Source organism: Polistes canadensis, unplaced genomic scaffold (assembly GCF_001313835.1).
Source record: "Polistes canadensis isolate GaletaPanama2010 unplaced genomic scaffold, ASM131383v1 scaffold_27, whole genome shotgun sequence".
In the NCBI taxonomy this organism is placed as follows: domain Eukaryota; kingdom Metazoa; phylum Arthropoda; class Insecta; order Hymenoptera; family Vespidae; genus Polistes; species Polistes canadensis.
This window is the reverse complement of record NW_014569574.1, coordinates 319,093-347,072: the sequence shown is the minus strand read 5'-3', so window position 1 is coordinate 347,072 and position 27,980 is coordinate 319,093. Positions and strand designations below refer to the sequence as shown.

At 28.0% G+C, this 27,980-nt stretch overlaps 6 protein-coding genes across 20 annotated transcripts; 5 read left to right on the top strand and 1 right to left on the bottom strand.

Moving 5' to 3' along the window:
- The first annotated feature begins 443 nt into the window (after positions 1 to 443).
- Positions 444 to 6,531, top strand: LOC106783910 (serine/threonine-protein phosphatase 6 regulatory subunit 3). 8 transcript variants are annotated; one of them, XM_014742911.1, is made up of 19 exons: positions 444 to 458; positions 1,108 to 1,251; positions 1,344 to 1,423; positions 1,518 to 1,669; positions 1,760 to 1,881; positions 2,043 to 2,213; positions 2,304 to 2,482; positions 2,587 to 2,700; positions 2,786 to 2,924; positions 3,022 to 3,174; positions 3,272 to 3,382; positions 3,475 to 3,539; positions 3,635 to 3,833; positions 3,918 to 3,980; positions 4,090 to 4,187; positions 4,349 to 4,439; positions 4,517 to 4,712; positions 4,787 to 5,180; positions 5,270 to 6,531. In XM_014742911.1, the coding sequence occupies exons 2-19, from the start codon at positions 1,192 to 1,194 to the stop codon at positions 5,412 to 5,414; spliced, it is 2,532 nt and encodes an 843-aa protein (XP_014598397.1). In that variant the 5' UTR covers positions 444 to 458; positions 1,108 to 1,191; the 3' UTR covers positions 5,415 to 6,531. The 8 variants fall into 8 exon arrangements, with proteins under 8 accessions (XP_014598397.1, XP_014598396.1, XP_014598395.1 ...); XM_014742910.1 differs by lacking the exon at positions 444 to 458 and adding an exon at positions 498 to 564; XM_014742909.1 differs by lacking the exon at positions 444 to 458 and adding an exon at positions 742 to 1,026.
- A 186-nt stretch (positions 6,532 to 6,717) lies between these two features.
- On the bottom strand, positions 6,718 to 11,321 carry LOC106783909 (valine--tRNA ligase, mitochondrial-like). Of its 4 annotated transcripts, XM_014742906.1 has the most exons (17): positions 11,249 to 11,266; positions 11,061 to 11,145; positions 10,791 to 10,980; positions 10,454 to 10,700; positions 10,151 to 10,379; positions 9,900 to 10,079; positions 9,562 to 9,686; positions 9,224 to 9,486; positions 8,901 to 9,129; positions 8,705 to 8,827; positions 8,516 to 8,623; positions 8,243 to 8,402; positions 7,896 to 8,164; positions 7,601 to 7,813; positions 7,418 to 7,529; positions 7,180 to 7,358; positions 6,718 to 7,098 (listed from the first exon to the last, which is right to left on the bottom strand). In XM_014742906.1, exons 2-17 carry the CDS (start codon positions 11,143 to 11,145, stop codon positions 7,009 to 7,011), a joined length of 2,802 nt encoding a protein of 933 aa, XP_014598392.1. In that variant the 5' UTR covers positions 11,249 to 11,266; the 3' UTR covers positions 6,718 to 7,008. The 4 variants fall into 4 exon arrangements, with proteins under 4 accessions (XP_014598392.1, XP_014598391.1, XP_014598394.1 ...); XM_014742905.1 differs by having other exon boundaries at positions 11,061 to 11,321; XM_014742907.1 differs by lacking the exon at positions 6,718 to 7,098 and having other exon boundaries at positions 7,252 to 7,358; positions 7,432 to 7,529; positions 11,061 to 11,321.
- Positions 11,322 to 12,158: 837 nt separating this feature from the next.
- On the top strand, positions 12,159 to 17,759 carry LOC106783895 (transcription initiation factor TFIID subunit 2). 2 transcript variants are annotated; one of them, XM_014742877.1, is made up of 19 exons: positions 12,159 to 12,320; positions 12,439 to 12,493; positions 12,569 to 12,732; positions 12,816 to 13,032; positions 13,102 to 13,340; positions 13,465 to 13,686; positions 13,786 to 13,999; positions 14,096 to 14,347; positions 14,432 to 14,640; positions 14,747 to 14,986; positions 15,068 to 15,317; positions 15,404 to 15,544; positions 15,654 to 15,844; positions 15,929 to 16,140; positions 16,234 to 16,453; positions 16,539 to 16,695; positions 16,791 to 16,952; positions 17,037 to 17,210; positions 17,298 to 17,759. In XM_014742877.1, exons 1-19 carry the CDS (start codon positions 12,277 to 12,279, stop codon positions 17,568 to 17,570), a joined length of 3,636 nt encoding a protein of 1,211 aa, XP_014598363.1. In that variant the 5' UTR covers positions 12,159 to 12,276; the 3' UTR covers positions 17,571 to 17,759. The 2 variants fall into 2 exon arrangements, with proteins under 2 accessions (XP_014598363.1, XP_014598362.1); XM_014742876.1 differs by having other exon boundaries at positions 17,034 to 17,210.
- Positions 17,760 to 18,103: 344 nt separating this feature from the next.
- Positions 18,104 to 21,088, top strand: LOC106783897 (transcription factor E2F4-like). The gene is made up of 7 exons (XM_014742880.1): positions 18,104 to 18,290; positions 18,644 to 18,753; positions 18,847 to 19,117; positions 19,198 to 19,418; positions 19,715 to 19,824; positions 19,911 to 19,958; positions 20,042 to 21,088. The coding sequence occupies exons 1-7, from the start codon at positions 18,183 to 18,185 to the stop codon at positions 20,149 to 20,151; spliced, it is 978 nt and encodes a 325-aa protein (XP_014598366.1). The 5' UTR covers positions 18,104 to 18,182; the 3' UTR covers positions 20,152 to 21,088.
- A 175-nt stretch (positions 21,089 to 21,263) lies between these two features.
- LOC106783898 (mpv17-like protein) lies at positions 21,264 to 23,285 on the top strand. Of its 4 annotated transcripts, none has more exons than XM_014742884.1 (5): positions 21,273 to 21,515; positions 21,970 to 22,110; positions 22,174 to 22,250; positions 22,334 to 22,465; positions 22,538 to 22,974. In XM_014742884.1, the coding sequence occupies exons 2-5, from the start codon at positions 21,993 to 21,995 to the stop codon at positions 22,775 to 22,777; spliced, it is 567 nt and encodes a 188-aa protein (XP_014598370.1). In that variant the 5' UTR covers positions 21,273 to 21,515; positions 21,970 to 21,992; the 3' UTR covers positions 22,778 to 22,974. The 4 variants fall into 4 exon arrangements, with proteins under 4 accessions (XP_014598367.1, XP_014598370.1, XP_014598369.1 ...); XM_014742883.1 differs by having other exon boundaries at positions 21,273 to 21,771; XM_014742881.1 differs by having other exon boundaries at positions 21,264 to 21,515; positions 21,970 to 22,250.
- Positions 23,286 to 23,633: 348 nt separating this feature from the next.
- LOC106783896 (leucine-rich repeat protein soc-2 homolog) lies at positions 23,634 to 27,149 on the top strand. The gene has a single exon (XM_014742878.1). It carries the CDS (start codon positions 24,268 to 24,270, stop codon positions 26,104 to 26,106), a length of 1,839 nt encoding a protein of 612 aa, XP_014598364.1. The 5' UTR covers positions 23,634 to 24,267; the 3' UTR covers positions 26,107 to 27,149.
- The last annotated feature ends 831 nt before the right edge of the window (positions 27,150 to 27,980 follow it).

Genomic DNA, 27,980 nt, shown 5'->3' with positions numbered 1-27,980 from the left:
CTATATATATATATATATATATATATATATACATATATATAAATCTCGCAAGATATTTTTCTATTTCTTGATCTTATACGTTTAAATATACCAGCTTTAGAGTAGAAAGGTTAACGAGAGTATATCTATTACGGTTTACGACGGAAATGAATAGATCTTCGCCATCTTTCTTATTTGATTTTTGTACGCGCCAAATTTAAACGATGGATAGTTTATATTGATTAGACGTACCAACTTTTTAAAAAATATCACTCTTTTACTATTCTTATTCGATCGTTTATATTAATATATGCTTAATTCTCAAGTACTTTCGAATATTACTATTCAGATATATGATGCAAATGCAAATCTATTTTGTATATTATTAAAAAAGTATATCTATGACAGGAATAAGGAAAAAGTGACGTACTAAGATGGCGAAAGTCTAACTTCCGTCATTTGTAAGGTAATTTAAGTAAGTAAGTAAGCAAGAGAAAGTATGTATGTATGTATGTATATCTAAAAAGAATCTGACAATAGAATCTCTCTTTTCCTCCTTAATCTTTTTACTCTAAGGATTGAAAGGTACGCCTTCTCTTGTGCTGCCTCTTTATCGTAGATCTCTCATTTCAGATTTCAAGGTGCATGCATCTGTAAATCGTAAAGCGTGATACACATTGAATGATTAAGGCTGTATTAAATGTAAACTTGGATGACCACTTGAAACTTTAAAGAAATATATATTATACTAGAGATTGTGTGTGTGTGTGTCTTCGGTTCAAGTGATCATCATAGTTTAAGCATACTGTGAAATTAGAAGCATTTCTTAACTTGGTGTTCGCCTTCAAAAAGGTTCTCTTTTGCGGCTAACGTCAATGTTAATAAAACTGTATTCATTCGTTCTCTTATTTTTCCATTTGTGAAAAATGACATCGTAAAATATTATTATTATAATATTATCATCAGTGGGAATAAAATAATTCTATACCGTTAGTGTCTCCCATCCGTCGTCGCGTTTACAAATACCGTTGAAGATTTTGTCTAATAGTATCATCAAATCGTTATACTTTCATGCAATGTTAGTAGTTTGCCGCTTTGCGCTCAAGACGTATTACGTTATTTTTTTAGTAGACGGCATACCAATGTTGTGATTATCGCATTTTGTGATAAAAATTAACGACGATTAACCACTCCGAGTAATACCATCGCATCATGTTCTGGACTAATAATTACGTATCGTCGCCTCATATTGAAGCGTTGCTTAACAAAGAGGTGGGTGTTAGATTTATTTGGTGTTATGTTATGGTTTCAATGATTTTTCTAACCGTGACTATTTTTTTTGCTGCGATTGTCACTATTTGCAGAATGTTACGTTGCACGAATTAATGGATGAAGAGGACATCTTACAAGAATGTAAGAGTCAAAACAAAAAGTTAATCGAATAGTAAGTCTATTTAAATCTTTTCTTTTTTTTATTCATTGCACCGGATAGGATTTAATTAGTTTATGTATTAATACATTATCTCTTTTATTCGTAGCCTTGTAAGGCCTGATGTAATGGAAGAATTAGTAATGCTTACAACTATGGAACCATCTATCGATATTGAAGAACGTTTGCGTTACAAATATCCTAATGTTGCATGTGAATTACTTACTTGCGATGTGCCAACGCTTAATGAGAAATTAGCAGGTATTTTAGAATAAACCTATACAATGAGTCTTATTATTCAAAAGACAACATATAAATTATACCAAAGTATAACGAAATATATAATTTTAGGTGACAAAACACTTCTGAACAAATTATATGCTTTTATAGACACCGATCAACCGTTAAATCCCTTGTTAGCATCGTTTTTCAGTAAAACAATTGGTGTACTTGTTGCTCGTAAGAGTGATCAGGTAATTATAAATTTTAAAACAGAATTTGTTTCTATAATTAATTATTAATCTTTGAAGATATTTTGACAAATAGATCTTGGCATAGAACATGGCAAATTAATAACGATTTTCATTTTTTTCTTATCCTCTTTCTGCCTATCCTTTCTTATCCTTGCTATCAGAACTGGTATTCCTATCAGTTCACATGTTTACAGGTTATAGAATTTCTTCAAGGCCAACAAAATTGTGTAGACTTACTCTTACAACATTTAGAGACTTCCGCTATTATGGACTTAATATTAAAACTAGTAACGCAAGTTGAAGGAGGTCACCTGCGACAAAATATATTAAATGTAAGAAGTCATTTTGTCTTTATTATCTAAAGGTTTTATTATATTGTTGTTAAATATTAAATAAATATTTATTCCTTTTTTGTTAACAAGTGGTTAGATAGTCAACAGTTAGTACAAAGGTTGATTAAATTATTGTCTCCTACGTCGGAGCCAACAAAACACGCAAATGCTTCTCAATTACTTTGTGACATGGTAATCGTAGCAAGAGAAAATCAACGTACGTCAACAGAGCAAATAAAACCAGGTCCTATTTTAAATACTTTAAAGTCGTAAGTACATTTAATACAGACATCATTTTTATATTTGACATATTTAATTTCCAAATTAATATTATATTATAATTATGTTATTTCAAATGTTGTGTTTTTTTCAGAGAAGAAACTGTAAGTTTATTATTAGAGACAATCTTGACAAATGAAAAATCAGAAAGCAGTATTGTGGGTGGGATTCAAGTGCTTCTTACCCTTCTGGGTCAAAAAGTAAACACGTATGTATGCATATAATTTTTGTACATTTATTTATTGGTATTTTATATCTTTCTATATAAAAATTTGTCTCGTATGTATACATAGTGCCTTAAATGAAGTCGACGTTCATGGAAATGGTTCCAGCGAAGACATGACAGATGATAACGAACAATGTATTAACATTTCTAACGCTACTATACCCTACTTGGAACAACTTCATAAACTTCTTTTAGATCCACCAGTTGTAAGTATCACCCTAATAAGTATTCCTTAATATTTAATATGCAATTCTTACTCATATAATGTAAATGTATAGTAATAGATATTTATTTGTATTATAGAAAGCTCCTGTAAAAACAACAGCTGGAATTTTAGATTGTCCATTGGGCAAAACACGCTTGCATGTCGCAAGATTATTAATGGCCTTGTTATCAACCGAAAATATAAAAATTCATGAAGCATTGGCAGATTTAGGAACATTCCAAACTTTATTGGTTAGTATCAATACTATATAAATTTATTATCATAATGTTGAATTTATTCATTTTCAAATTGAATCATATACTATTGTATTATTTATATTATTTACAGGATCTATTTTTTAAATACACATGGAACAATTTCTTACACACACAAGTACAACAATGCCTAGCTTTAGCTATTAATTGTGATTATCAAGATAATAATAATATTTATAGCAATGTAGGTAATATGTCTCTGACAGTGTCAATATTTATTTTCTCTCTATTTTGATAACAAATATTTTTATCTATCAAACTATTTTGTTTTTTTAGATATTTGTTAAATGCAGATTGATAGAACGTATTTTGGAAGCTTGGGAAAAGAATGAGAATAAACAGTAAGTTTTTAAATGAAAATTATAATCCATGTAAAAAAAATGTAAATGTGATTAAATGGCAATTAAATAATGAATTTTAATGTTGTTAATTACAGGAACAAAGAAAATGGTGTTAGGCAAGGATACATGGGTCACTTAATAAATATAGCGAATAATATTGTACTACAATGTGAAAAAAATAATGCGCTTGATACTTTTGTGAAAACAAATTTATCAACCGAATGTCTTAATAAGTGGGAAATACTTGTGAATACGAAACTAGTGGAAATCAACAAAACACGTGCAATCTTCTTGGTAATCATATTACTGATATCTTATTTAAATGTTTGTCTGAAAAAAAATAATTGTAGTTATTATATTATTATGTATAATATTTAGATTAGACCAACAGCTAATATGGCCAACTCTGAAGATACTCCGGATCGCTACTATTTGAAAGAGGTATGGAAGATATCTATGATATATTTTTAAATGTACACATGAGTGTGTATAGGATATATGGTAATATAAATAACTTTTAACTATACTGTACGGTATTTGTTAATGTTAGATGTACACCGACTATCAGGGTCAACAAATGACATCCACTTTTATTGATAATTTCGGATTTCGTGATAACCAATTTGATGCTGGGGATGATTCACTTCAGTAAGTATATCAAATTATATTTCTACCTAAGTAATGTAAGTTAGCAGTAAATTTCTATGGGAGCGTTAAATTATAATAACACAAAGAGAATGTAACACTGCAAACAACAGTATTGCATTTACTCTTAGTAAATGTTTAGAAAAAAAAAAACACTATTATAGTAGCTCCGCTGATGAAATAACAGCGTTGGCCTTTAAAAGGATTAATCTCGCCGACGAAGAAATGGATCCAAGAGCAGATCTATTTGATAAGGTATAGATTAGATCATTTATTCTGATTCGTTATTTATTCGTATTACTTCATTATTTTAAATTTAATTTTAAATTTAGATCTGTCAGCAAAAACAAAAAGCAGGGCTTGAGGAATGTGGTGGTGGAGCTGAATGGGCCGATGAAGGTGACTTGACTTTCCAGACAGTAGTAGACAAACGAGATTGGCACTCAAAACAACATCATGGATCTAGTTCATCCGATGAAGACGATGAAGATCCTCGAGATATGCCCATGGAAATTGATACTTCAGATGGTAAAATTTTATTTGAAATATATTTTCTTAATAATATATTTAAATAAATATTTTAATTATGCATTAAATTACAGTTTGGAATTTTCCAGAACCAATTCCAGCTAATACAACAATTCCCGAGGTAAACCCATGGGATGTTGTACCATCAGAACCTCTTGAATCTACTGGCTGGGCAAACTTTGATAATTTTGAAAGTACTTTAAGCATAGAAAATAATATTGCGGTAGATAATAAAACTTGCGAAACAGTTACAAAAGACATTGTTGATGCAGCAACAAGTTTGATCGAGAAGGAGACAGCACTGGAAAACAAATCTGTGGAAAATATTGGAGGTGGTGATTCTATAACTGTAGATTTGGTTGATAGTACATCCCATTTGTCAACAGAAGCCAATCAAAACAGTAAAGCTAGTGATGATAGTATATATTCTGTATGTACCTCTGACAAGAATGCCAATCCAAGTGAAAGGTATTTATTAACTTATAAAGAAATTAAAATCATTTTATAATCAATCTAAAATATTGGATAATATCCAAATTATCATTATCTTTATTTAGGACACCTGAAACCAGAGAGGACAGTAAGAATGAGTATGTGAAAAATTCGATCGAAAATGATAAAACATTAACTGAAAACAAAATTGTTTGCGCTGTACAAAGTACACCATCAGATACAACGTTAATGTCTAAGGATGCCAAATGAAATGTTAAGATTTATTAAAAAAATATGGCAATAGGAAAAGAAAATCATATCAGTATGAATTATGTACGGATGTCTAGAACATCTTGTGTCTTTATTTTCATTAGATCACATGAATTATACTTTACAGCATTGGCGCTGGGCACTAATTACGGCAGGGTATTGATGCGGTTTGAATAATGGACTTTTCAACGCTCAATTACATTTATCAAATCTTTTGATGTTAATAAATATGTTCCCAGATTGCCAATGTACAAGTCAACTTTTGCAAGTGGAATGTCCTAAGTTTTTTTTTTACATAAGGACTACTAACAAACTTTCGAAAATTGTTATTTATACGTATTCGATATAAATGCAAGTAGTTGAAAGGATATATTCAACTAATGCAGGTTTATCTTGTATTGTTTGACATTTGCATGCTGAGATAGACGAAATATATAATTGTACAAAAAAGAGCTAACCAAATTGAGGACATTTGTGCCTTTACTTGGTTTACTCGATATCTGTTTTCACAGAACAAGTATTATGTAGCATTATGGACTATAATGTTTTAAGTAACTTGGATATGAGGCTCTTTATGGAAAGTCATTGTAACGATATATTTCACAACAGGTGCTTTAGCTTCTACATTCAACAAGGCAAAGGTACTTAGATGCAGTGCCTACTTTTTGCTTGAGTGTATGCCCATGCAACGATGCGATGTAAAAAAAGAAAGAAAAAAAAAGTAAACAAAAACGGAAAAAATCATGTATTTTTATTACGTTCACGATAATATTGAGTCAAAATTTATACGATATAATAATATAGACAAAGTTTTCGATCGATCTGTTCTTATTTGCATTCCAATACAAAATTTCTATATAAGATTAATAATAATAATAGTTATTCAACATGATCTTCCAAAAAAATAGTATTAAAAAAACAAGCAGAATTCAATTTAAAAAAAGATAAGTTTTTGATCCATTTAAATTGTAATAATTTCTTAAAACAAAGAGTTCTGTGAAATGTTTCTTGTGCAACACAACACTCTTCTGCCTTACAAGTGTCACTATAGAAATGTGTTTATAGCACTGTACACGAGATTCTGTACATAATTAATTAATAAATGAAAAGCATTGTTCGAAGTTCCACAAGTAGTATTTGCAGATTCCTTATATTTTTTTTCCTCATATTTTAAGGAAATATATTTTCTTTTTTTTACAATAAATATTTTTCATTTTCATATAAAATGTAAAGTAAAAATTCTTACCTATACCATGATATGTAATGAGATATTTACAATGTATTGAAATCAACTTGCAAAGTATTCCAATATTTAAAAATTTTATTACATGTGTAAATCATACAATTTTAGAAATATTTCTCTTGTAAAAACATGCTGACCATTTTCATACTGATATATGATATACAAATATAAATAAATACGTGTCCATATTCTTGCTTACATATTTTATATATTACTGTTGGAATTTTATTATTCTTGCTTTGAAAACAAGACCAAAAAAAGAAATGCAATATTTAAATTATTTACTTTTTCTTTATATAAAAAGTTTTTTTACTTAATATCTTTTTACGAAAATTTATCTTCTATCCCTATTTAAAGTTTTATAGATTTTTTTAATTTACTTTCCGCTTTTTTTTTTCTTTTCTCTATTATTTCTAATATATGATCCAACGTTGATTTATTCTGAAAAAAACCAATTATATATTTTAAATAAATTCAAGTTTATCTAATAGTAGAATATATAATTAATTTATTATTACATACCTTTACCGATAAGAATAGAGAATGTTTTGAATTAAGTTCTTCTTGAATACTATATATATTTTTAACATAATTTTCTTTCAAATGTATCGACACATTCCATATCCTGCTAGCTCCTTTAATCAAATTTATATTCTTTGTATAAAATTCATGGTCTTCTAAATTATCCACGACAATGTGAACTAAAAGCACAGATATTTAAAAGAAAAAATTCAATTTTATTAGATTAATATAATTATACCTTCTGGTTCTAACTTTTTACTAATATTAGCTGTAAAACTTCGAATTTCAGTTATTAGATCTAGTACGTTCTTCATTCTTTTATCCAACGATTCGTTTCGTAGATCTTTAAACTGTAGACATACAAATATTTCATATCATTCAAAAATATTAAAAATAAAAAAAGTTAAAGGATAAAATTTACTTCGTCTGCTGTAGGATAAGGTGCTTCCGATAACGAAGACAATGATAAAAAGGATGGTAATTTTTTAGAAAGTCTTGAATACAATTCATCGGTTAGAAATGGTGTGATAGGAGTAAGAACTCGTAAGGATACTTCTAAACATTTGATTAATGTGTATATATGGCTTGTAATTATGAGCTCTTCTCCACTCTTAAAACCCCATTTGGTTGCTTCCTATTGAAATTTTATTATTATTTACTAATTCTTTATATTATTTTATAATAACAAATAATTTGCTGAGAAAAGTTAAGTTTACCAAGTAAATGTCACAAAATTCATAATAGATAAATTGTTTTATTACAGCAACTGCCTTATAAAAGTTTCGTTCTGTAAATGCTGTATTAACTTCGTTCACCATTAATGATAATCGACTTAAAATCCAAGAATCTAAAGTTGTAAACATTTCAGGTTTATGATACTTATCTGAAGATATTGTTAGCAATACATATTTGCTCGCTTGCCAAATTTTGTTACAAAAGAAATAATTTTGTTGACATTCGATAATATTGAAGGAGACAGTACGATCTATTAAAATATTTCAATTAAATTATCAATCATTTAAAGTAAAGTAATGTAAGTGTATTTAAATTATAAACCATTTACTTTTAATATTGTGCGCACATAATGTCATACGTAATGCATCAACTCCGTAAGTTGATATTCCATTTGGAAACATTTTACCATTAACAATTAGAGTTCGTTTAAGTTCATTTTTATTAAGAATACCAGCTTTATAACTTTCATTTGCTTTTGCATTGAGATCCTAAAAATATAAGAAATCTTATATAATTAATTACTAATACGTATAGTAAAAAATATATGTGATTATATTTTATTATTATATTATAAGCTAATAAAAAAAATTTCAATATATACCTGCAAAGATGTACCATTAATAATACTTTCAGGAGAGATAACATTTCCAAAACTCTTAGATATTTTCTTTCCTTGAGCATCGCATAGAATACCATGAAGTAAAACTTCCTATAAAGAAGAATCATTTTATTTTTAAACAAATGCATGATCATTTATATAGAATTTACATTTTTTAAAATATAAAATTACTTTAAAAGGTAGTTGTCCAGTTAATTCTAATCCTAACATCACCATTCGTGCAACCCAAAAGAAAAGAATATCATGTCCAGTTTCCATTAGTGTTAGAGGATAATACTTTTGAAAATCTTCCATCTGAAATATTTATTTATTATTAATATTATAATATTATTTTTTCATTAATTATAATTATGTAATAAATAATTACTTTTCGTAGCCAACCCATAGTAGTAAGAGGAAGGAGCGCAGAAGAAAACCATGTATCTAGAACATCATTATCTTGACGTACTTCAACGTTTGAACCATATTTCTTGTGTGCAATAAACAATGCATCTTCTTTAGAACGTGCAATTATCCATTCAGATGTTTCGTCATTTTTAATTTCATATGCTGGAATTTGATGACCCCACCATAGTTGTCTTGAAATGCACCAATCCCTAATAGTATGATGTTATTCATTTTTAATTTGTAATAATTAATGAATCTTAAATATGTTTCAATCATTCAATTTGTTTAAATTACATAATTTACCTAATATTTTCTAGCCAATTATACCACAATGGTTCGTAAATAGTAGGATCAATTTTTAAAGATCCATCTTTTACAACTTGTAATGCTTTTTCAGCCATATCTTTACATCTAATAAACCACTGTTCTTTTAATAAATATTCAATAATATCACCAGATCTTGAACATCTAGGTAAAATCATTTTGTGACTTTCTATACCTCTTAAAAGGCCTTTATTGGCTAATTCATTTAACATTTTATCACGTGCCAGAAATTTTGGAAGACCCTTTTACGTATTAAATTTACACGTATTACCGATTATATATTAAAATAAGAATAAAATAAAGATTTTGTTGAATACCTTATAATTATTATTATTTGTTATTATATTTCCATGTTCATCTATAGTATCAATAATCCTTAAACCATGTTTCTTCGCAATTTTGTAGTCTAGACGATCATGCGCCGGAGTAATTTTGACTACACCTGACGATTACATTTTCTGATGTAATAAGTTTTTTAAAATTAAATATTAGTAATATATTTTATAATATATAAATTTAAATTATATATAAATAATATTTAGTTGAAGAAAAAGAAATCCATTATTTTTACGTTTATTTCAAGATAAAAATAGTGGATTTCTTTGTTCCCAACCTAATTAAAATAATAAATGTTTGATATTACTGAATTGCCTACCAGTCCCAAACGTTCTGTTAACAGAAGTATCTCCGATTATAGGTATAAAAGTTTCTCTCAGATCATGCCAAACATATTGACTAATATATTTATTATATCTATTATCTTCTGGATGAACAGCTATAGCTACATCTCCTAATAGAGTTTCTGGCCTAGTTGTTGCAATAATTAGTTCATTATCTACGAAAATAAAAAATAAGGATAATTAATGATAAGTTAGAAAATAACGAAATAAAATGTAACTCAAATACCTGAATCTTTAATTTGAAATGCTATTTTACTTAATTGTCCAAATTTTACTTTTTTTTTATAACCCGGAACTTCTAGTTCTGTTGTTCCTGTTAGTTCTATAGATTCAACTTCGATATCGGATATAGCACTTTGTAAAGATGAAGACCAATTAATTAAATCTTTATCTCTATATAACATATTTTTGTCATTTAATTTAATTAATGCTTCGGTTACTACAAAATTATGATTCTATAATTATAATAAAAACATCACTTTACATCAACTAACATAATTAAAAATAAAGTGCTCGAATAATTCACTACCTTACTCATCGTAAAATATTCTTTGGACCAATCAACACTAGTTCCTAATAACCTTAGCTGATCTTTTATTACACTTTCTTTTTCATTTTTCCATTCCCAAATGAAAGAAAGAAATTCTTTTTTTCCAATATCCATCTTTGTACAACCTTTAGTTTTGTAAAGATATTTTTCTACTACAGCTTGCGTTGCAATTCCTGCATGGTCTAATCCGGGTATCCATATTACAGGGTGGCCCTTCATTCTATACCTATTCAATAATAAAATATAAATTGAATATTAATATAAGTAACTCTAATTAAAATATCAACAAATTGTAGGATAATTAAATTTTAGATACCATCTCGCTAAAACATCCTGTATGGTTGCGGTCAATGCATGTCCTATGTGTAATGTACCTGTTACATTGGGAGGTGGTAATATCATTTTAAATGGATCTTTATTACTACTTTGTAAATTGAAAAAATTGTTCTTCTCCCATAACTGATACCACTTAAGTACATCTTTTGATGGAAACGATTTTGGAAAATCTACAGGAAATAATAATATACTACTTTAATTTATTACATTTCTACATATACTATAAAAATATTTAAAAATAATGTAATACCATTCAGTTTTTGACTACAATAACTTTTAAAAATACATTTGTACAGATGTGCTCTTAGAGAGTGTTGTAATCGAATTACGTTCATCTTTGAATTAAATATAAAATGTCATGTTATGGACTAATAATAAAATTGTACATTCTTTTTTTATCGTAAAATATATAATATAATATACTTTACATTCACTCACATAAATTGTTTAAATCACTATATGTTCTGACAAATAAAGGTTATGTAAAAGTACTATATGTGACTTCAGTGACAAGTTTATAAAGCCGACAATTATAAATTTTGGTTTATTTGCCGACCACTAGTAATAGTGGATCCTTGTATTACCGACTACTAATAATAGTAGATTCTTGCATTACCGACCAACTGGTAATAGTAGATTCTTGTAAGTTTTTTGGTAATAGTTGATTCCTGCTTTCCTAACGAGGGATTTCGAGGAGAACGGTGCACCGAACATATCTACACATACTTTTCTTTCGATTAATTAACAATTATTTAAGGTATATCGAACACGGTATTGTTCTCTACTAATATTTTTGATTGTTTAAACATTCTAACTTAGTTATTATTTAATATCGAAATTATTTAATATTCAAAGTATGTTAATAGTTATTTAATGTGTATGCAAATGTATATACTACTAAATAATCTGAAATAAAAAAAGAGTTAATTAGAGTATTAAAATAATTGTTAATTAATCGATGTTAGTGTTTATTGTTGTCTAAAAGCTCGGATTATATGATCTATGTATCGCCCCCTTTGAAATCCACCGTTGAACTGAGTCATTGTCCTCTATGAAATTTCTTTTATTAAATATTGTTTATATTACTTTCCGAATGTTGCGCATGTCTATAACGGGAATAATATTCGTAATTAATAGAATTTAAAAGATTAGAATTTTCATATTTTAATATTCTTTTAATGTTTATGTAAAATTGTTCTAAATATCCAATTTGTGAGCAATTAAGAGTACTTATTCATTGCTTTCTGCTATTGAGGTTCTATGCCAACTTTTCTGTGCTAGTAACGCGGTGGATTCACCAAGCGAACTATTCTGGCGATCCAAGCGCTATCTGTAACCATACACACTACTACAGATCGTAAACTATAGATCTCCATCTTGGAAGTTTTTATCGAATTTTATCAGTAAAGTAATTAAGACATTTGCCATAAAAACAAAACAGTTTTGATGAAAAATATGAAAAAACAATGAAGAAAGAAAGAACAGCCGATAACAGCAGACCGTATAAATTATAAGTATTCTTTTTCCTACATAAAATAAACTTTCATTATATTGTTTATTTCGATAATGTCTTTTTAGGTTATATTTTTATTTGTAATAATTTTATGATTAAATAATTATATTTTTACAGCTCATCAAATAGTGAGTTTAACAGGCATAAGTTTTGCAAGGAAAAGTATAATTGTAAGTATAATTTATATTGATATATTAAATAATAGTATATAAATCGAAACATATAACATTTGATGTTGTAAACAGGGCTTTGTTGAATTGACGATAGTTCCTTTGAGGGATACATTGAGACTTGTAAAACTTAACGCAAAACAATGTAGAATATATAGAGTATGCTTAAATGAATCTTATGAAGCACCATTTCAATACTTTGATCCATTTCTAGACATATGTCAAGGAGATGGTAAACAGTAAGTATTTTTAATAGTATTTTATTTTGTTCTTTATACATATCTATTACTTGTAATAACTGTAATTAATAATATTGCTATAGGCGAGCATTGGAAGTATTTTCAAATCTTCATTTATCAGCAGCACAAAAAGTTGACACAGATAATAATGTAGGCGAATTAGTTGTACAAATTCCACCAGATGCAGCACATTTAGTTGGAGAAGGTCGACCTTTAAGGATCGGTATCGAGTTTTCATTAGAGCAACCACAAGGCGGAGTACATTTTGTAGTACCAAATTGTGAAGGCACTTTAGCAGAAGTATACTTATTAATATACACTAATGAATAACGTATAAATGCATCCATATACCAACTATACTTTTTACAGAGAGGTGCTCATATGTATACATATAGCTATGAAAATTCATCAAGATTGTGGTTTCCCTGTGTTGATAGTTTTGCAGAGCCTTGTACTTGGAAATTAGAATTTACAGTTGATGATACTATGACTGCTATATCTTGTGGAGATCTAGTAGAAGTTGTTTTTACCCCTGATATGCGCAGAAAAACTTTCCATTACATTCTCAACACTCCAGCGTGTGCTCCAAATATTGCTCTTGCTGTTGGGTAAATAATTTTCTCTTTTTAATTTAATATTTGTTTGAAAAGAACTTTTTCAAAATGCTTACAATTCGTTATACAATTAATAGTTATATTATAATTTTAACATTTATTTTACCTTTGTTTCCAGACCTTTTGAAATATTTGTGGATCCTTATATGCACGAAGTAACGCATTTCTGTTTACCACATTTGTTACCGTCCTTAAAAGTATCTGCAAAGTATATGCATGAGGCATTCGAATTTTACGAAGAAACATTATCCAATAGATATCCATATTCCTGCTATAAACAAGTATTCGTTGATGAGATAGACGAAGATATTAATGCATATGCAACTATGAGCATTTTAAAGTAAGATTAAATCTTCTAAATATGTTCCATTAAAATTATGATTGATGTTGATTTATATTTCTTATAAATTATATTATAACATAATATCGTTTTTTATAGTACAAATTTATTGCATTCTACTGCAATTATTGATCAAGTTTACATCACAAAGAAAGCAATGGCGCAAGCAATTGCGGAACAATTCTTTGGCTGTTTTATATCAATGCAAAATTGGTCTGATACTTGGTTACCAAAAGGCATATCGACATATTTAACAGGATTATATGCCAAAAAATGTTTTGGTAATAATGAATACAGAGAATGGATTCAATCAGTGAGTAATCAATTGATCACTTATATATATTTTATATAATATAAATTTTTAAAAATACGTGTAAATATAAATAAACATTATACTCTTTATCTTCAGGAACTTCAAGAGGTTGTAAAATATGAAGAACAATTTGGAGGTATCATATTGGATCCATCTCAACCACCTGCTCCTTTACCCATTGCAGCAAATACTCCAGCACCAGCTCCTAGAGCACCTGATCCTGGTTTTTATTTTCCTATAAGGAATTTGCATACTATGTCACCGAAATACATTGAAGTACTTCGGAAAAAAGCCCATTTAGTTATAAGAATGTTAGAACATAGGATAGGCCAGGAATTACTTCTTCAAGTATTTATCACTACTGATTATCACTCCATATAAATCGAAAAAAAATTATTCAATAACTCTAATTTAAAATCTTCCATTTTCTAGGTCTTCAATAAACAGTTATCACTTGCTGCAAATGCTGCTCAACAAAAAATAGACTCTGGTCTGTGGTCTCATATGTTAATTAGTACAAATGTGTTCACAAAGGCCATTTTTACAGTGACTGGGAAAGATATGGCTGTTTTTATAGATCAATGGGTTAGAACAGGTGGCCATGCTAAATTTAGCTTAAGTTTCGTGTTCAATAGAAAAAGGTCTCTATGCTTAATATATTTTAATAATTTTTATTTTTATTTTACTAATTAGAGTATAAATGTTGATAAATACGTAATAATATAAATGTAATTACGTAATATATAGAAATACAGTGGAGTTGGAAATTCGACAAGATACAATCCATCAAAGAGGAATTAGAAAATACGTAGGACCATTACTAGTGAACATTCAAGAATTGGATGGTACTTTTAAACATACTTTGCAAATTGAAGGTACTGCGGCTAAAGCAGATATAACGTGTCATAGTAAAAGCCGTAGAAATAAGAAAAAAAAGATTCCACTTTGTACAGGAGAAGAAGTTGATATGGATCTTTCTGCGATGGAGTAAGTAACTATTAAAATTAATTATTTTATTAAATTATATAACCTACCAAATTTAATCATTTTATTTTTTTTTATTTATAGCGATTCTCCAGTTTTATGGATAAGATTAGATCCAGACATGACTCTTATGCGTGCAGTTCATATTGAACAACCAGATTATCAATGGCAGTATCAGTTAAGACATGAAAGAGACGTAACAGCTCAATTGGAAGCTATAGAAGCATTGCAAAATCATTCAACACCTGCGACGAGACTTGCATTAACAGACACCATTGAAAATGAACATTGTTATTATAAAGTGCGACTTAGAGCAGCACATTGCTTGACAAAAGTAATATTCAGATTTTACTTTTATAAAATACATCATTATCTAAGTTTAATTTAAAAAATGTTAATCATTACTTTTATATTATATAGGTTGCTAATGCAATGGTAGCAACATGGGCTGGCCCACCAGCGATGTTAGCAATTTTCCGAAAGTTATTTGGTTCTGCATCTTGTAGAAGAATTATTAAACAAAATAATTTTTCTAATTTTCAACATTATTTTTTACAAAAAGTAAATTCTCATCTTTTTTACATGTTTTTTAAAAATATTAATGTTATTATGCTTTCATGTGCATCTATATATAAATTATAAAATTTCATCTTATTTATTTTTTGTATAGACTATACCTGTTGCAATGGCAGGATTGCGCAATGCTCATGGTATTTGTCCTCCTGAGGTTTTGGCCTTTCTAATGGATTTATTCAAATATAATGACAATAGTAAAAATAGATATTCAGATAATTATTATAGAGCAGCTTTAATTGAAGCACTTGGGGCAACAGTAACGCCAGTCATTAGCGTACAACAAGGGTAAAATACAATTTTCTTTATAATATATATAAAATATACAATCAATCATAATATTCTAAATTTGTTATACGTGAAATATTTTAGGACAGCTATCACTGCTGAATCTTTATCGATTGATACAAAGGCTATATTAGAAGAAGTTACAAGGAATTTAAATTTAGAAAAATTATTACCTTGTTATAAGTATACTGTTAGCGTATCATGCTTAAAAGTTATAAGAATTTTACAAAAATTTGGCCATCTTCCAAGTAATCCTCATTTATTTAGATCCTATGCAGCATATGGGCAATTCATTGGTACTTAGATAAATATTTATCAGAAGATATTTGCTTATATTATATAATTGTTGCATAGTTTAAAAATAATGATTAATTTTTTCTTCAAAATAGATATAAGAATTGCAGCTCTAGAAGCTTTAGTAGATTTTACAAGAGTCGACGGTAAATGGGAAGATTTGGAATTTTTGTTAGATATGGCAGAGATGGATCCACATCCTGGAGTACGTCATAGACTAGTAAGATTAATGGTTGAGAATCCACCATTCGAAAAAGGTCAAAAACATCACTTAGACAAACCTGAATTAGTAGATCGCATTTGGAACTTAATTAAGTATGTATAATTAAATGGTATTAAATATTAATTTGATTAATCATTACCAATAAAGATTAACTTACATAATACTTTTATCACTTAGTGGTATGCTTTCGCACGATGCCAAATTGAGATGCGACTTAGTTGATTTGTACTACACTCTGTATGGTATAAAGCGTCCTGCTTGTCTTCCGATACCAGAACTTGCACTTATTACTAAGCCTAAAAAAATTGGCCCTCAAAATAGCCCTGAACGAGAGGTATGTATCTGTTCTTATCTGATGATTTTATTATTTAAAAAAAGTATATCAACACAGAGATACTTAACTCTAATAAACTATATTTAATTATATAGGTAAAACCAAATATTCAACATATAAAACATGAATCAGTTATCGAATTAGATAATATGAGCGGAGCTAATAAACGCAAAGCATCGCCAAGTAAAGATACACCAGGACCATCTAATTCTACCGATTACATTCCGGAAGTAAAACGCCTAAAGCAAATAAACAATGTAAGGTCAATTTTTATTTACTCTTTACATAAAATATAAAAATGATATAATATTAAAAATAATTTGTTATTCTATTTCCAGCAGGAAGGACGCATTACACCAGTTCCTAATGATGGTAAAGTAAAATCGGAGTATTACAGTGATAATTCTGCATCTCTACCAGGTATTATGGGAACGCAAGGTCCTGTAGGTTTTGAACCTGGAATGTTTAAAAAAGACTCAGAAGAACATAAACAAAGAACTGATTCTATTAATAAAGTAAATTTTATTATATTAGTTTATTATGAATATGTGTATGTGTGTTATATATAATTTGTTATCATTATGTAATTATTAATTTCTCAGAATAAGAAAAAGAAGAAAGATAAGAAAAAGCACAAACATAAACATAAGCACAAGCACGATCATAAACATGGAAAAGACAAAGATAAAAAAGATAAGGATAAAACGAAAGATAAAGAAAAAGAGAAAGAAAAAGATAAAGACAAAGACAAAGATAAAACTAAAGATAAAGATCCATCATCAACGCTTAAGGTTAAGGAGGAAACTCTTAGTTCTGCAAGTTCTAGTCTTAGTCCCGACGCAACTACTGCAACTAATGAATTTATTTTTCCATAATAAAAATTTGTAAATACTTTTGTTATTGTACATATTTTATGTAGATTGTAAATGATCATATATATTTATTATGATACACATAGAACATTTAATTGTACATAAAATTAATTTAAAATAATCGTTTAGAGAGAGAGAAGAAAGAGAGAAAGAATAGGTTGTATTATAAAATATATGTTTCTTAGAAAAGATGATAACTTTCTTAACTACATTTTGTAAAAATATTTTAAATAATATATATAAATATATATTATTATATATATGTGTATATATTTAAAATACTTATATCTTTATATAATATATCACAAAAATCTCATTTATTTCTTTCTCATTTGAATAATTATAAGCATAATCAATTTCGCATTTAAAAATGTTATATTTATTGTTTAAATATAAAATAAAATAATAAATTGTTAATTAAAAAGATATAATCGATATAATGCAAAGACATTATTGAAAAAAAAAGTTCACTCTAATTGATAATATTGTATATTTATATTATATACGCGCTTTTATTTGAATGTTATTTACTCATTGCTTGTGATGGCGTCCGAGGTGTTGCGGCAATTTCGAAGAGAGTAGCCAGTTTTGAAAATTTTGACAACGGTCTTAAAAATGGCAGATAATCAGCAAAGTAGATTCGAAAAATCTCTTGGTTTATTGACTACTCGATTCGTTACTCTCTTACAAAAGGCGAAAGACGGCATTCTCGATTTAAAAGTCGTAAGTAATTTTATTTAAGTTGTAAGACAAAAAGTTAACTTGCACGCTAGGTTAAGTTCGTTACGGATGAAACGCCATTTCTAGCTTGCGGGAATTTTAAAAGAAGTATACTAATAACGTAACAATTTTTACATTCATTCTTTGTATAAATATTTTTCCAAAAAAAAAAACATCCAAAGATTATTTAATTTTTTTTCGATTATTTAATTTTCTTTTACAGTAATCGTTTCTCCTAATTCAATATGCGAAGTAAACATAACCTATATATAAAGAATTACGAATATGATACCGTTATTTTAAATGAATATATTGCTTATTAATTAAGATAAACATGTTTCGTTATAATATTACAGGCCGCAGATATTCTAGAAGTTAGACAAAAAAGACGCATTTATGACATTACTAATGTCCTTGAGGGAATAGGTCTTATAGAAAAGAGAAGTAAAAATAGTATCCAATGGAAGTATGTATATTAATTTATTATTATTCAATCTAATATATAACAGTTTTTAGTTAAATTCAATATAAACACTGATTTATCATATGTCTTATGCAGAGGGGCTGGTCCTGGTTGTAATACGCAAGAAGTTGGTGAAAAATTGACAGAAATTAAAGATGAACTTAAAAAATTAGAAGATCATGAACGTCTACTGGATAAGCATACGCAGTGGATTCAACAGAGTATAAAAAATATAGAGAGTGATTTAATTAATAAAAAGTATGCTTATATTTCTTATGAAGATGTTAAAGAAAATTTTCCCGATGACTTTGTGTTAGGAATTCAAGCACCACCAGATACTGAATTGACTGTGCCAAATATGAATCAGGTTAATACACATAAAAATATATAATATCAGGTATTATCTGTGTGATTTGTAACATTTTCTTTCTTTTTTTTTTTCGTTAGGTAATAAATGACGAAGAAAGAGACACAAATTATGAAATGTTATTAAAAAGTAATTCAGGTGAAATCAAGGTATACATGATTCAGCCGGAATTAGCGAAAGCTTATGATAATAAGGTATTAGAAATGAGGTTGCAAGAAGAAACAAAAGGTATGAAGAGAGTGAAAGAAGAAGACGAGAAGAAAGAGGATAGCAACATTAAACCAAAGAGGAAAGTGGGAAGGTAAAAATTTTTACAACTAAATTATATTTTAAAGCTAATTAAAGAGATAATTAATATTAAAAAATTTGCTCTTTAAATATCAGTAATTGTAAAGTTATATTATTGATTAACAAAGAGCAGACAGTAACTATATTGGCTTATAGGGGATGAATAACTATTAAATATATGTTTTTCATTTGGTATAAACCATACAAAAATATTATTGGTTAGTTATCCTTTGCATACAATAGAATATTCAATAATTAAACACTGGATAGTGTAAATATACATAAATATATGTATGTATATATTTATAGACCACCGAAAGGTAACAGTAAGCATAGTTCTACGTTATCTGATGAAGAAGATGAAGATGATCCAGAAATGATAGAGGCTAAGATAGTTCTTCGCGATGTAAATACATCTGGTAAACGATATTAATAATTCTTTAATATTGAAATTATGAACAATTTATATTTATCTTTAATTAAAATTTAATCCATTTCATTATAGACATAATTCAAGGGGAAATTGAAATACTTGACCAAATATGTTCTGATAGTAAGTAATCGTATTAAATTAGTTCTTTTAATATATTCCATAAATTTGAATATTCATGACATTTTTCTATTGCGTGTTTATAGTCTGTGGTCCGCTTGTCAGATTAAGCCCACCACCAGGAGATAAAGATTATGCATTTAATCTTAGTGATAATGAAGGGATATTTGATTTATTTGACATTACAGCGATATGAACACTACGTTTTTTAGTAGTTTTAATTTTTTACTAAAAATAGTAAAAATCAATGGACAACTTAGGCAATTGAATCTTCATAACACATCAGTGAAATTATTCTAACATTATTAATATTGATGCTGGTATGCAGTGTATATAATTTTAAATAATGGATGTAAAATCATAAATATTAGAATATGCAGTATTTTTTTATCATCTAAAATGAATGCAAAGTGATCAAAAAAATCTCTAAAAAAATTACTTAATACACATTGTCTATTTAAAAATTATTCTGGAAAATTAATTACATGAAATTTATATTTATACTTATGCTGAATTCGATTTATTAATATTATTTTATTTTGTTTAAACATTGTATAAAACAGCGTTTCTCGAACTTTTCAGAGAACACTTCATAAATTCTGAAATTTTAAAAGAACGCCATAGTTATTTTATAGGGTAGGCTAATAATAAATAAATGAAGCCAATTAATATATGAGTTATATAAGAAAAAAAAAACATTTAATTTTAAATTTTAAGTAAATTATTTTAAAGTAAAATAAACTTGTATGGAATGTGGTTTGGGAAACGCTAGTATAAGGAAGCATTTTTGAGTTTTGAAGTATAATCATGAGTTAACGATTTTTTAATCGAGTATTATTATTATTTTATGTTAATAAAAATCTACGTATGAAGTTTTGTTTTATTTTCAATAGAATTATTTGGATCCATGTAAATATAAATGAGACAATATATTGTAATGAAAAATGTACATAATATGTAATAATTACAGAGATTTTAGCATTTCTAACTTTTATATATTTTGATATCTATAAATAATTATCAAGTTATATTTTTTGTATAATATTGTTCATAAAATAGAGGATAAAAAGATATATTTGGATACTATTGTAAAAATATAATATTGTAAAAATGAAACGTTAATATTTGAACTGCCAAACCTGGTTAGCAAATTGTATTAAAAACTGATTAATGAATCATTGTAAAAACCGTTTTCCCTTTCTTACGTATTAGATTCAGAATAGCATTTGTTTATGTTAATAATAGGTGCACGCATGACGCGTTTAAACGTCAGCGTTTGTATTACGAAAGAATCGTTGTTAAAACGTCACAGGGAAACATATCAACTCTAGTATAAGATCTTTCTTTTGGGATTGTCATGCACAATGCATCTCTATAAAAAAAAAAATGGAAGACTCGTCATTAATTTTTACTTTGCTTGCACAACAACAGTTGAAGTATCACCAAATTCAATCAAGCCGTAGTTAAGGACCACCACTAATAAGTAATCAAGGACAGATAAGAATGGATCGACTAATTTCGTAATCGACAAAAGTTTTGCGCGTATCGCGCATAAGTCAGGTTCGTGTCATTGAGAATATGCGCAAGTTTCCTGTAGTACCGAATCGTTTCCCGATGCAACGATATTATCAAAAGGCTAAATCTTCGGGATCTTCACAAAGGAGAACCGTTGATTGGCCTTGCAATACTTTTATTCAATTAATACCAACGACCTTTTCACGTATATGATATGCCAAGTGTTATCAGTGAGAATAAATAAAAACATGTGAAAGAAAGAATCTACACAGTAGATTTACATTCTTCGTTATCGCAAAACGTAACTTTTTTTATCTTTTTTTAAGTTTTCCTTTAATTTCTCATTAATAATATACCTAATTATATATATATATAATTGAATTGCATAAATTTTAACAAAAGAATACATTTAATAAAATATATAATTATTAATTAGTATAAGTTAAAGGGTATAAAATAAATAATATAATAGTAAATTATAATTATTTTTTTGTTTTAGTGATTATATATATATATAAAAATATGCGGATAATTTTAGTTAAATTCCGTGAAGTATCACAAAAATATCCCATCGTACGGGGTATGGCATCTTATGCCATTATATGGCCATCCGCAAGCTTATTTCAGCAAAAAATAACAGGTAGACCAGAATTGAATTATCCTGAAGCGTTAAGATTTAGTTTGTATGGTGGCTTTTTTGTAGCACCTACTTTATATTGTTGGTTAAGATGTGCCTCACATTTTTGGCCAAAATCTGATTTTAAATCTGCGATCACAAAAGTAAGATTCAAAAAATATTATATGTATGTTGCGGTAGAATTAAATATACTTAATGTATTATTATGTATATAAATAATTTGCAGGCATTAGTAGAACAAGTTACATACACTCCAACAGCAATGTGTTGCTTTTTCTTTGGAATGAATTTACTTGAACAAAAGTCTATTTCAGAATGCATAGAAGAAGTAAAACAGAAATTCTGGCCAACTTACAAGGTACAATTTACAATTTATCGTATAAAAGAAAGTAAAATTATAGATAAAAATGGCAGTCTGTTTTATTTTTAGATCGGAGTATGCGTATGGCCTATTCTACAAACTATTAACTTTGTGTTAATTCCAGAACACAATCGTATAGTTTATGTAAGTATTTGCAGTTTAATGTGGACATCTTTCCTTGCATATATGAAAGCGCTTGAAACTAAAAGAAAGCAACAAGAAATGGCAAATAGTACAAAAACAATGGAATTTTTAGATACGCAATCTATGATTGAATCTATCGATCAAAATACATCTCCATCTTTATGACGTTAATTTTGTAGTTAAAATTTTACAATATTAGATTAATTGATGTGTATAAATTTTAATTTCCATATGCTTACGTAAAAAGAAAATTTCTCTTTATATTTTATTAACAAATATGCGTATATTATCTATGGAAAAGGAAGGTAACAGAAGAATTATTATGAAAGTAGAGTTTTCAACTCAAGATTCCATATATTTATTTATTACAAATTTATAGCATAATGAAATACTGTCGAGTTGATCCAAAGCTAGTTAGTTTAATAAAGAAACATTTTTTTATTCTCCGAATAGAATGCATAATATTCTTAATGAATTAAAATAGAATAGAAATAAGTTAAAAATATATAAAAGCGAGATGTATTGAATGGTCTCATAAATTGAAAGTAAAATTAATATATGAAGGTGTTCATAAGTTTATTTGTTTTAAACAAAATGAATTAATATATTTAAATGTGGTTGACAATAAATTGTATAAAATCCTATATAAACAATAAAAAAGATATACATCAAACTTATTGGATATATTAAACATTTTTTCAGACATAATTTTTCTAGTTTGATTATTATATTAGATTAGAAAGATACATAGAACAATTTGTATTGAACCTACCTAAACTAATGGACATTCGTTCTCTTGTTGTTTGAATGTACAAATTTAACTCTGAATTATAATCATAATTGTATTATTTAAGAAATTCCTAAAAATATCAAATATAATTGGTTATTATTTACGAACAAATATACGTACAAAAAATTTGCCAATAAAAAACGTACTTACGATAATTAGTCCAAATCCTGAAATCCTATTCGATGATCTTACATTAGTCTATCCAATCATCGTAAAATAATATTAACAATTGTTTAGTACAATTGTCTATATAGACAAAAGTACGCGTATCATAATATTAAAAGCGCAGAATTAAGATATAAATCGATAAATCTAAAATTCAATCGAAGAATACCGAAGAGAAAGAACTTTACCAAAGCTTCAACGAAAATGAGGAAAGATCATGCGCGTAGAACATAATTGAAGAAGAAGAAAACAGATTAAGCGAGTACCATTGTAGAGATATACATTTGTAATGTTTCAGTTTTTGTGCTACCCTGTATATTCACTAGGAAAGTTAATAGAATAAGCTATTGATAAAAACATCCATGTTATATTGAGTGGTAAAAATATTGTTTGGAATAAATAATATAGCGGAAGGTTTTTAAAGAAAGGAAGATCGTCTCTATACAATATATACCTATATACAAATATATATGTATATGCATTATATATATATATAAAAGAGAGTTTACCTATCGTATATCACCGTTTCCAAATCCGTTCCGCGTTTGCGCCGCGTCAGACGAACGTCAATAATGTCAATAGAGTCATAAAAGAAGGAAAGTTGATAAAAATATGTGATGTTGTAAATATACCATAGGAAAATACAAATCTTAAAACTCTCGTAAGGAGTATAGATAATCGCGTCTAGTGGTATTAGATTATGAAAAAGTCGACTAAATATTGGACGGGTGTGGGTAACATTTCGACGGTGTGTTTGTCGGAGGTGAAGAGGGACCGAGGAGACCTCCGGGATAATCTTCCAACTATTTACATGAAGGAGCAGGATATACCCGAATATTTGGAGGGCTGTGGTCTGACAACTTGCACGGCGACAACCGGCGACATGCCTGAGGCCGTGGAAGTATTACGAGATAACAGGGAGCACTTGAAGGAGAAAAAATTATCCAGTGCTTCCATAGCGGGACCTGACACGAAAAAGACCGTGACTGTCAAACATCCAGAGTCAAATAAGCCTAAACCGACAACCAAAAAAGGAAAACCCATTCAAGCTGACTTGGATGTCTCCAAGGAGTTTGTAAGATGCAAGGACGAGTGTGTAAAGCGTCTCGATTTAAGCAAATCGAGCATAACGAATCTTCCGAGCACAGTTAGAGATTTGACCCACCTGGTAGAGTTTTATCTTTACGGTAACAAATTAGTAACTCTTCCACCAGAAATAGGTTGCTTAGCCAATCTCGAAACGTTGGCGTTGAGCGAAAATTCGCTTACGAGTTTACCGAGTACCTTAGAAAATTTGAAGTCATTAAAAGTACTTGATCTGAGGCACAATAAATTGAACGAGATACCCGATGTCGTTTACAAGCTAACGTCTCTCACTACATTGTTTTTACGATTCAATCGCGTCAGGTATGTCAACGAAAATATAAGAAATTTAACAAATTTAACAATGCTCAGTCTAAGGGAAAATAAAATCAAGGAACTTCCAGCCGGTATTGGCAAACTTACTAACTTAATAACATTTGATGTATCTCATAATCATCTGGAACATTTACCTGAAGAAATAGGAAACTGTACTCAACTGTCTACGCTTGATCTTCAGCATAACGAACTCCTGGATATACCGGATACCATTGGAAATCTGGTGTTAATCACTAGATTAGGTCTTCGATACAATCGTTTATCTAGTATTCCAAAATCCTTAGCAAATTGTAAATTAATGGATGAATTCAGCGTAGAAGGGAATCAGGTCTCCCAACTGCCAGATGGATTACTCTCCAGTCTCTCTGATTTGAAGACAATTACATTGTCCAGAAATGCATTTACTGCATATCCATCAGGAGGACCATCTCAATTTACAAATGTCTACTCTATTAATCTTGAACATAATCAGATTGATAAAATACCTTATGGTATTTTCTCTAGAGCTAAAAATCTAACTAAACTGAACATGAAAGAAAATCAATTAACTGCTTTACCTCTGGATACTGGAACATGGATCAATATGGTCGAATTAAATCTTGGTACGAATCAGCTAACCAAAATTCCAGATGATATTCAATGCCTTCAAAGTTTGGAGATATTAATTTTATCTAATAATTTATTGAAACGTATTCCTGCCAGTATAGCAAATTTACGTAAGCTCAGGGTCTTAGATCTTGAAGAAAATAAAATAGAGTCTCTTCCAAATGAAATAGGATTTTTACGAGACTTACAAAAATTAATCTTGCAGTCAAACCAAGTTACTTCATTACCAAGAGCGATTGGGCATTTAACAAACCTTACACATTTGAGCGTAGGAGAAAATAATCTTAATTATCTACCCGAAGAGATTGGGACATTAGAAAATTTAGATTCTCTTTATGTTAATGATAATGCAAATTTACATAATTTACCTTTTGAACTAGCTTTATGCACAAATCTTAGTATTATGTCAATTGAGAATTGTCCTTTGTCACATATTCCTCCAGAAATAGTTGCAGGAGGTCCATCATTGGTTATTCAATTTCTTAAGATGCAAGGTCCTTATCGATCAATGTAACAAATCTAGCCTTCTGTATATCACATAGATGTCGATTCTTAATGCACGTGATACAAAGTATGATATTATAATGATCTCACTTAAATAACAACATATTAATGTTACTGATATGCATTGTATAAAGTGAGCAATATTTTTATTGTTGCAAAGTGAATAATACATATTTGTAATGTTTTCAATATAAAGAGGAACATACATTTAATATGTAATTGGTGCTGAATTGGAAGTTTATTTTGCAAATAAATGATGAAGCTATTTTAGATACTATGGTAGCATGAATCACACTTATATAACATTGTTAGTACAAACAAAAATATGTAAAAATGTTTAATCATGATAGAATCCTGCATATATAAGCGCTTTTAAGAATATATGAATTTCAATTGCGTTTATTCTTGAAGTATTTCTTTTATATTATGTGATCTTTTTTAAAAGATAATTTTAAATAATAAGTTAATTAACAGCTCTTTCCTTTATTTTTATTTATTTATCTTTCATACGTTTAAGAAAGTTGGAAACATAATATGGTAACTTATAAGGACAAAGTTTATGCCTGAAATTGCATCAAAGAAAAAACGATCATAATATTAGTATATTTAAAAAAATAAATTTCTGGATATACATAAATTTGATCTTCTCAAATTGTTAGAGATAATTTACTTCCGTTTTGATTTGTCTATTAGATATGCAATATTTATGAGGCTGAACATTAATATATTTGATTAAGATCTACAAATCTGTAATGTCAAATGAATGTTGATTCTACTTTATACTACATGATTAATGAAAATATTAAGAATCGACATCAATTATGTCACACTGTATTTCTTATATTCTATTGTTATTTTACCGAACACAATTTTGCCAACTGTATACATGTATTATGAATTCTTAGGGGTGTTTAAATTTTGATCACCATATATACATTATATATTTACTTCTAATCATCTTGTTCTTTTTTCCAAATACAAACATATTGTCATTTTATCAGGTATAAAATTAAACATAAGAGATTCAAAACAGAGGTATTCTTCTGATGACTAAGCAGATATATATATATATATATATATATTTAAGTAAAATATGCTAAACGGCACATTATTTTTTTATTTTTGACAGTATAAATATATATGCAGCTATTATAGACGTAAGAATATACCGATTCTAAAAATAAGGAAAATAAAAGTTATAATTACAATTATTGTTTCATCATATTTAGTGAAAGTTTTTATTTGGGTAATAATAATTCTATCGTAAGAGAGAGAGCTTTTAAATCTTAAATCTCTTTTGTTAAATTTTTTTTGACATACAGTATCTATATATTTTATTACATAAATACAAAGCACAAAACGATAAATTGTAACATTATTTTAATAAATATATAATAAATAGTTGCTGAAAGCATTTAGACTAGAAATAAAATATTTTATGTATTATCATGTAGTGTCAGTCAAGAGATATTTATAATAATAGTTTTATTCATTTTTTAATATTGAAAGTATTAATTATAAATTGCTGCTTTTATATTGTTAAAAAAGATTAGAAAGTATTTATTTTAATAGCATTTATACGTATTTGTTACGGTATTAAAGAGAGAGTATAGTATTGAGCATATATAGCATTTTCAAAGTATAAGAACAATTATTTTGATTCTGTTCAATTCTTGTAATAGTCATTACACGTTCAGTCTAGATTGTAAAATGAATAATTACAATACATTATCATGACAAGGGTTAATGCTGCCAAACATAAATATTTAATATAATAATAAATATTAAGTATACACACGAGCATAAAATTGTATTTTTCTTATCGTTTATAATATTCTCTTGACTGTACACAGAGACATAGTGCCAATATAAGTGTTAAGAAGT

Coding starts and splice junctions, on each gene's coding strand:
- LOC106783910 (XM_014742911.1), top strand. CDS start 1,192: ATGTTCTGGACTAATAATTACGTATCGTCGCCTCATATTGAAGCGTTG. Junction 1,424..1,517: donor AACAAAAAGTTAATCGAATA/GTAAGTCTATTT, acceptor TTTTATTCGTAG/CCTTGTAAGGCCTGATGTAA. Junction 4,440..4,516: donor GAGCAGATCTATTTGATAAG/GTATAGATTAGA, acceptor TTTTAAATTTAG/ATCTGTCAGCAAAAACAAAA.
- LOC106783909 (XM_014742905.1), bottom strand. CDS start 11,145: ATGAACGTAATTCGATTACAACACTCTCTAAGAGCACATCTGTACAAA. Junction 8,828..8,900: donor CTATGGGTTGGCTACGAAAA/GTAATTATTTAT, acceptor TAAATATTTCAG/ATGGAAGATTTTCAAAAGTA. Junction 7,814..7,895: donor AATTTTGTGACATTTACTTG/GTAAACTTAACT, acceptor AAATTTCAATAG/GAAGCAACCAAATGGGGTTT.
- LOC106783895 (XM_014742876.1), top strand. CDS start 12,277: ATGAAGAAAGAAAGAACAGCCGATAACAGCAGACCGTATAAATT. Junction 12,321..12,438: donor AACAGCAGACCGTATAAATT/ATAAGTATTCTT, acceptor TTATATTTTTAC/AGCTCATCAAATAGTGAGTT. Junction 15,845..15,928: donor GTCATTAGCGTACAACAAGG/GTAAAATACAAT, acceptor GAAATATTTTAG/GACAGCTATCACTGCTGAAT.
- LOC106783898 (XM_014742882.1), top strand. CDS start 21,993: ATGCGGATAATTTTAGTTAAATTCCGTGAAGTATCACAAAAATATCCC. Junction 22,251..22,333: donor TTAAATCTGCGATCACAAAA/GTAAGATTCAAA, acceptor AATAATTTGCAG/GCATTAGTAGAACAAGTTAC. Junction 22,466..22,537: donor AATTCTGGCCAACTTACAAG/GTACAATTTACA, acceptor TTTTATTTTTAG/ATCGGAGTATGCGTATGGCC.
- LOC106783896 (XM_014742878.1), top strand. CDS start 24,268: ATGAAAAAGTCGACTAAATATTGGACGGGTGTGGGTAACATTTCGACG.
- LOC106783897 (XM_014742880.1), top strand. CDS start 18,183: ATGGCAGATAATCAGCAAAGTAGATTCGAAAAATCTCTTGGTTTATTG. Junction 18,291..18,643: donor GCATTCTCGATTTAAAAGTC/GTAAGTAATTTT, acceptor ATAATATTACAG/GCCGCAGATATTCTAGAAGT. Junction 19,118..19,197: donor CTGTGCCAAATATGAATCAG/GTTAATACACAT, acceptor TTTTTTCGTTAG/GTAATAAATGACGAAGAAAG.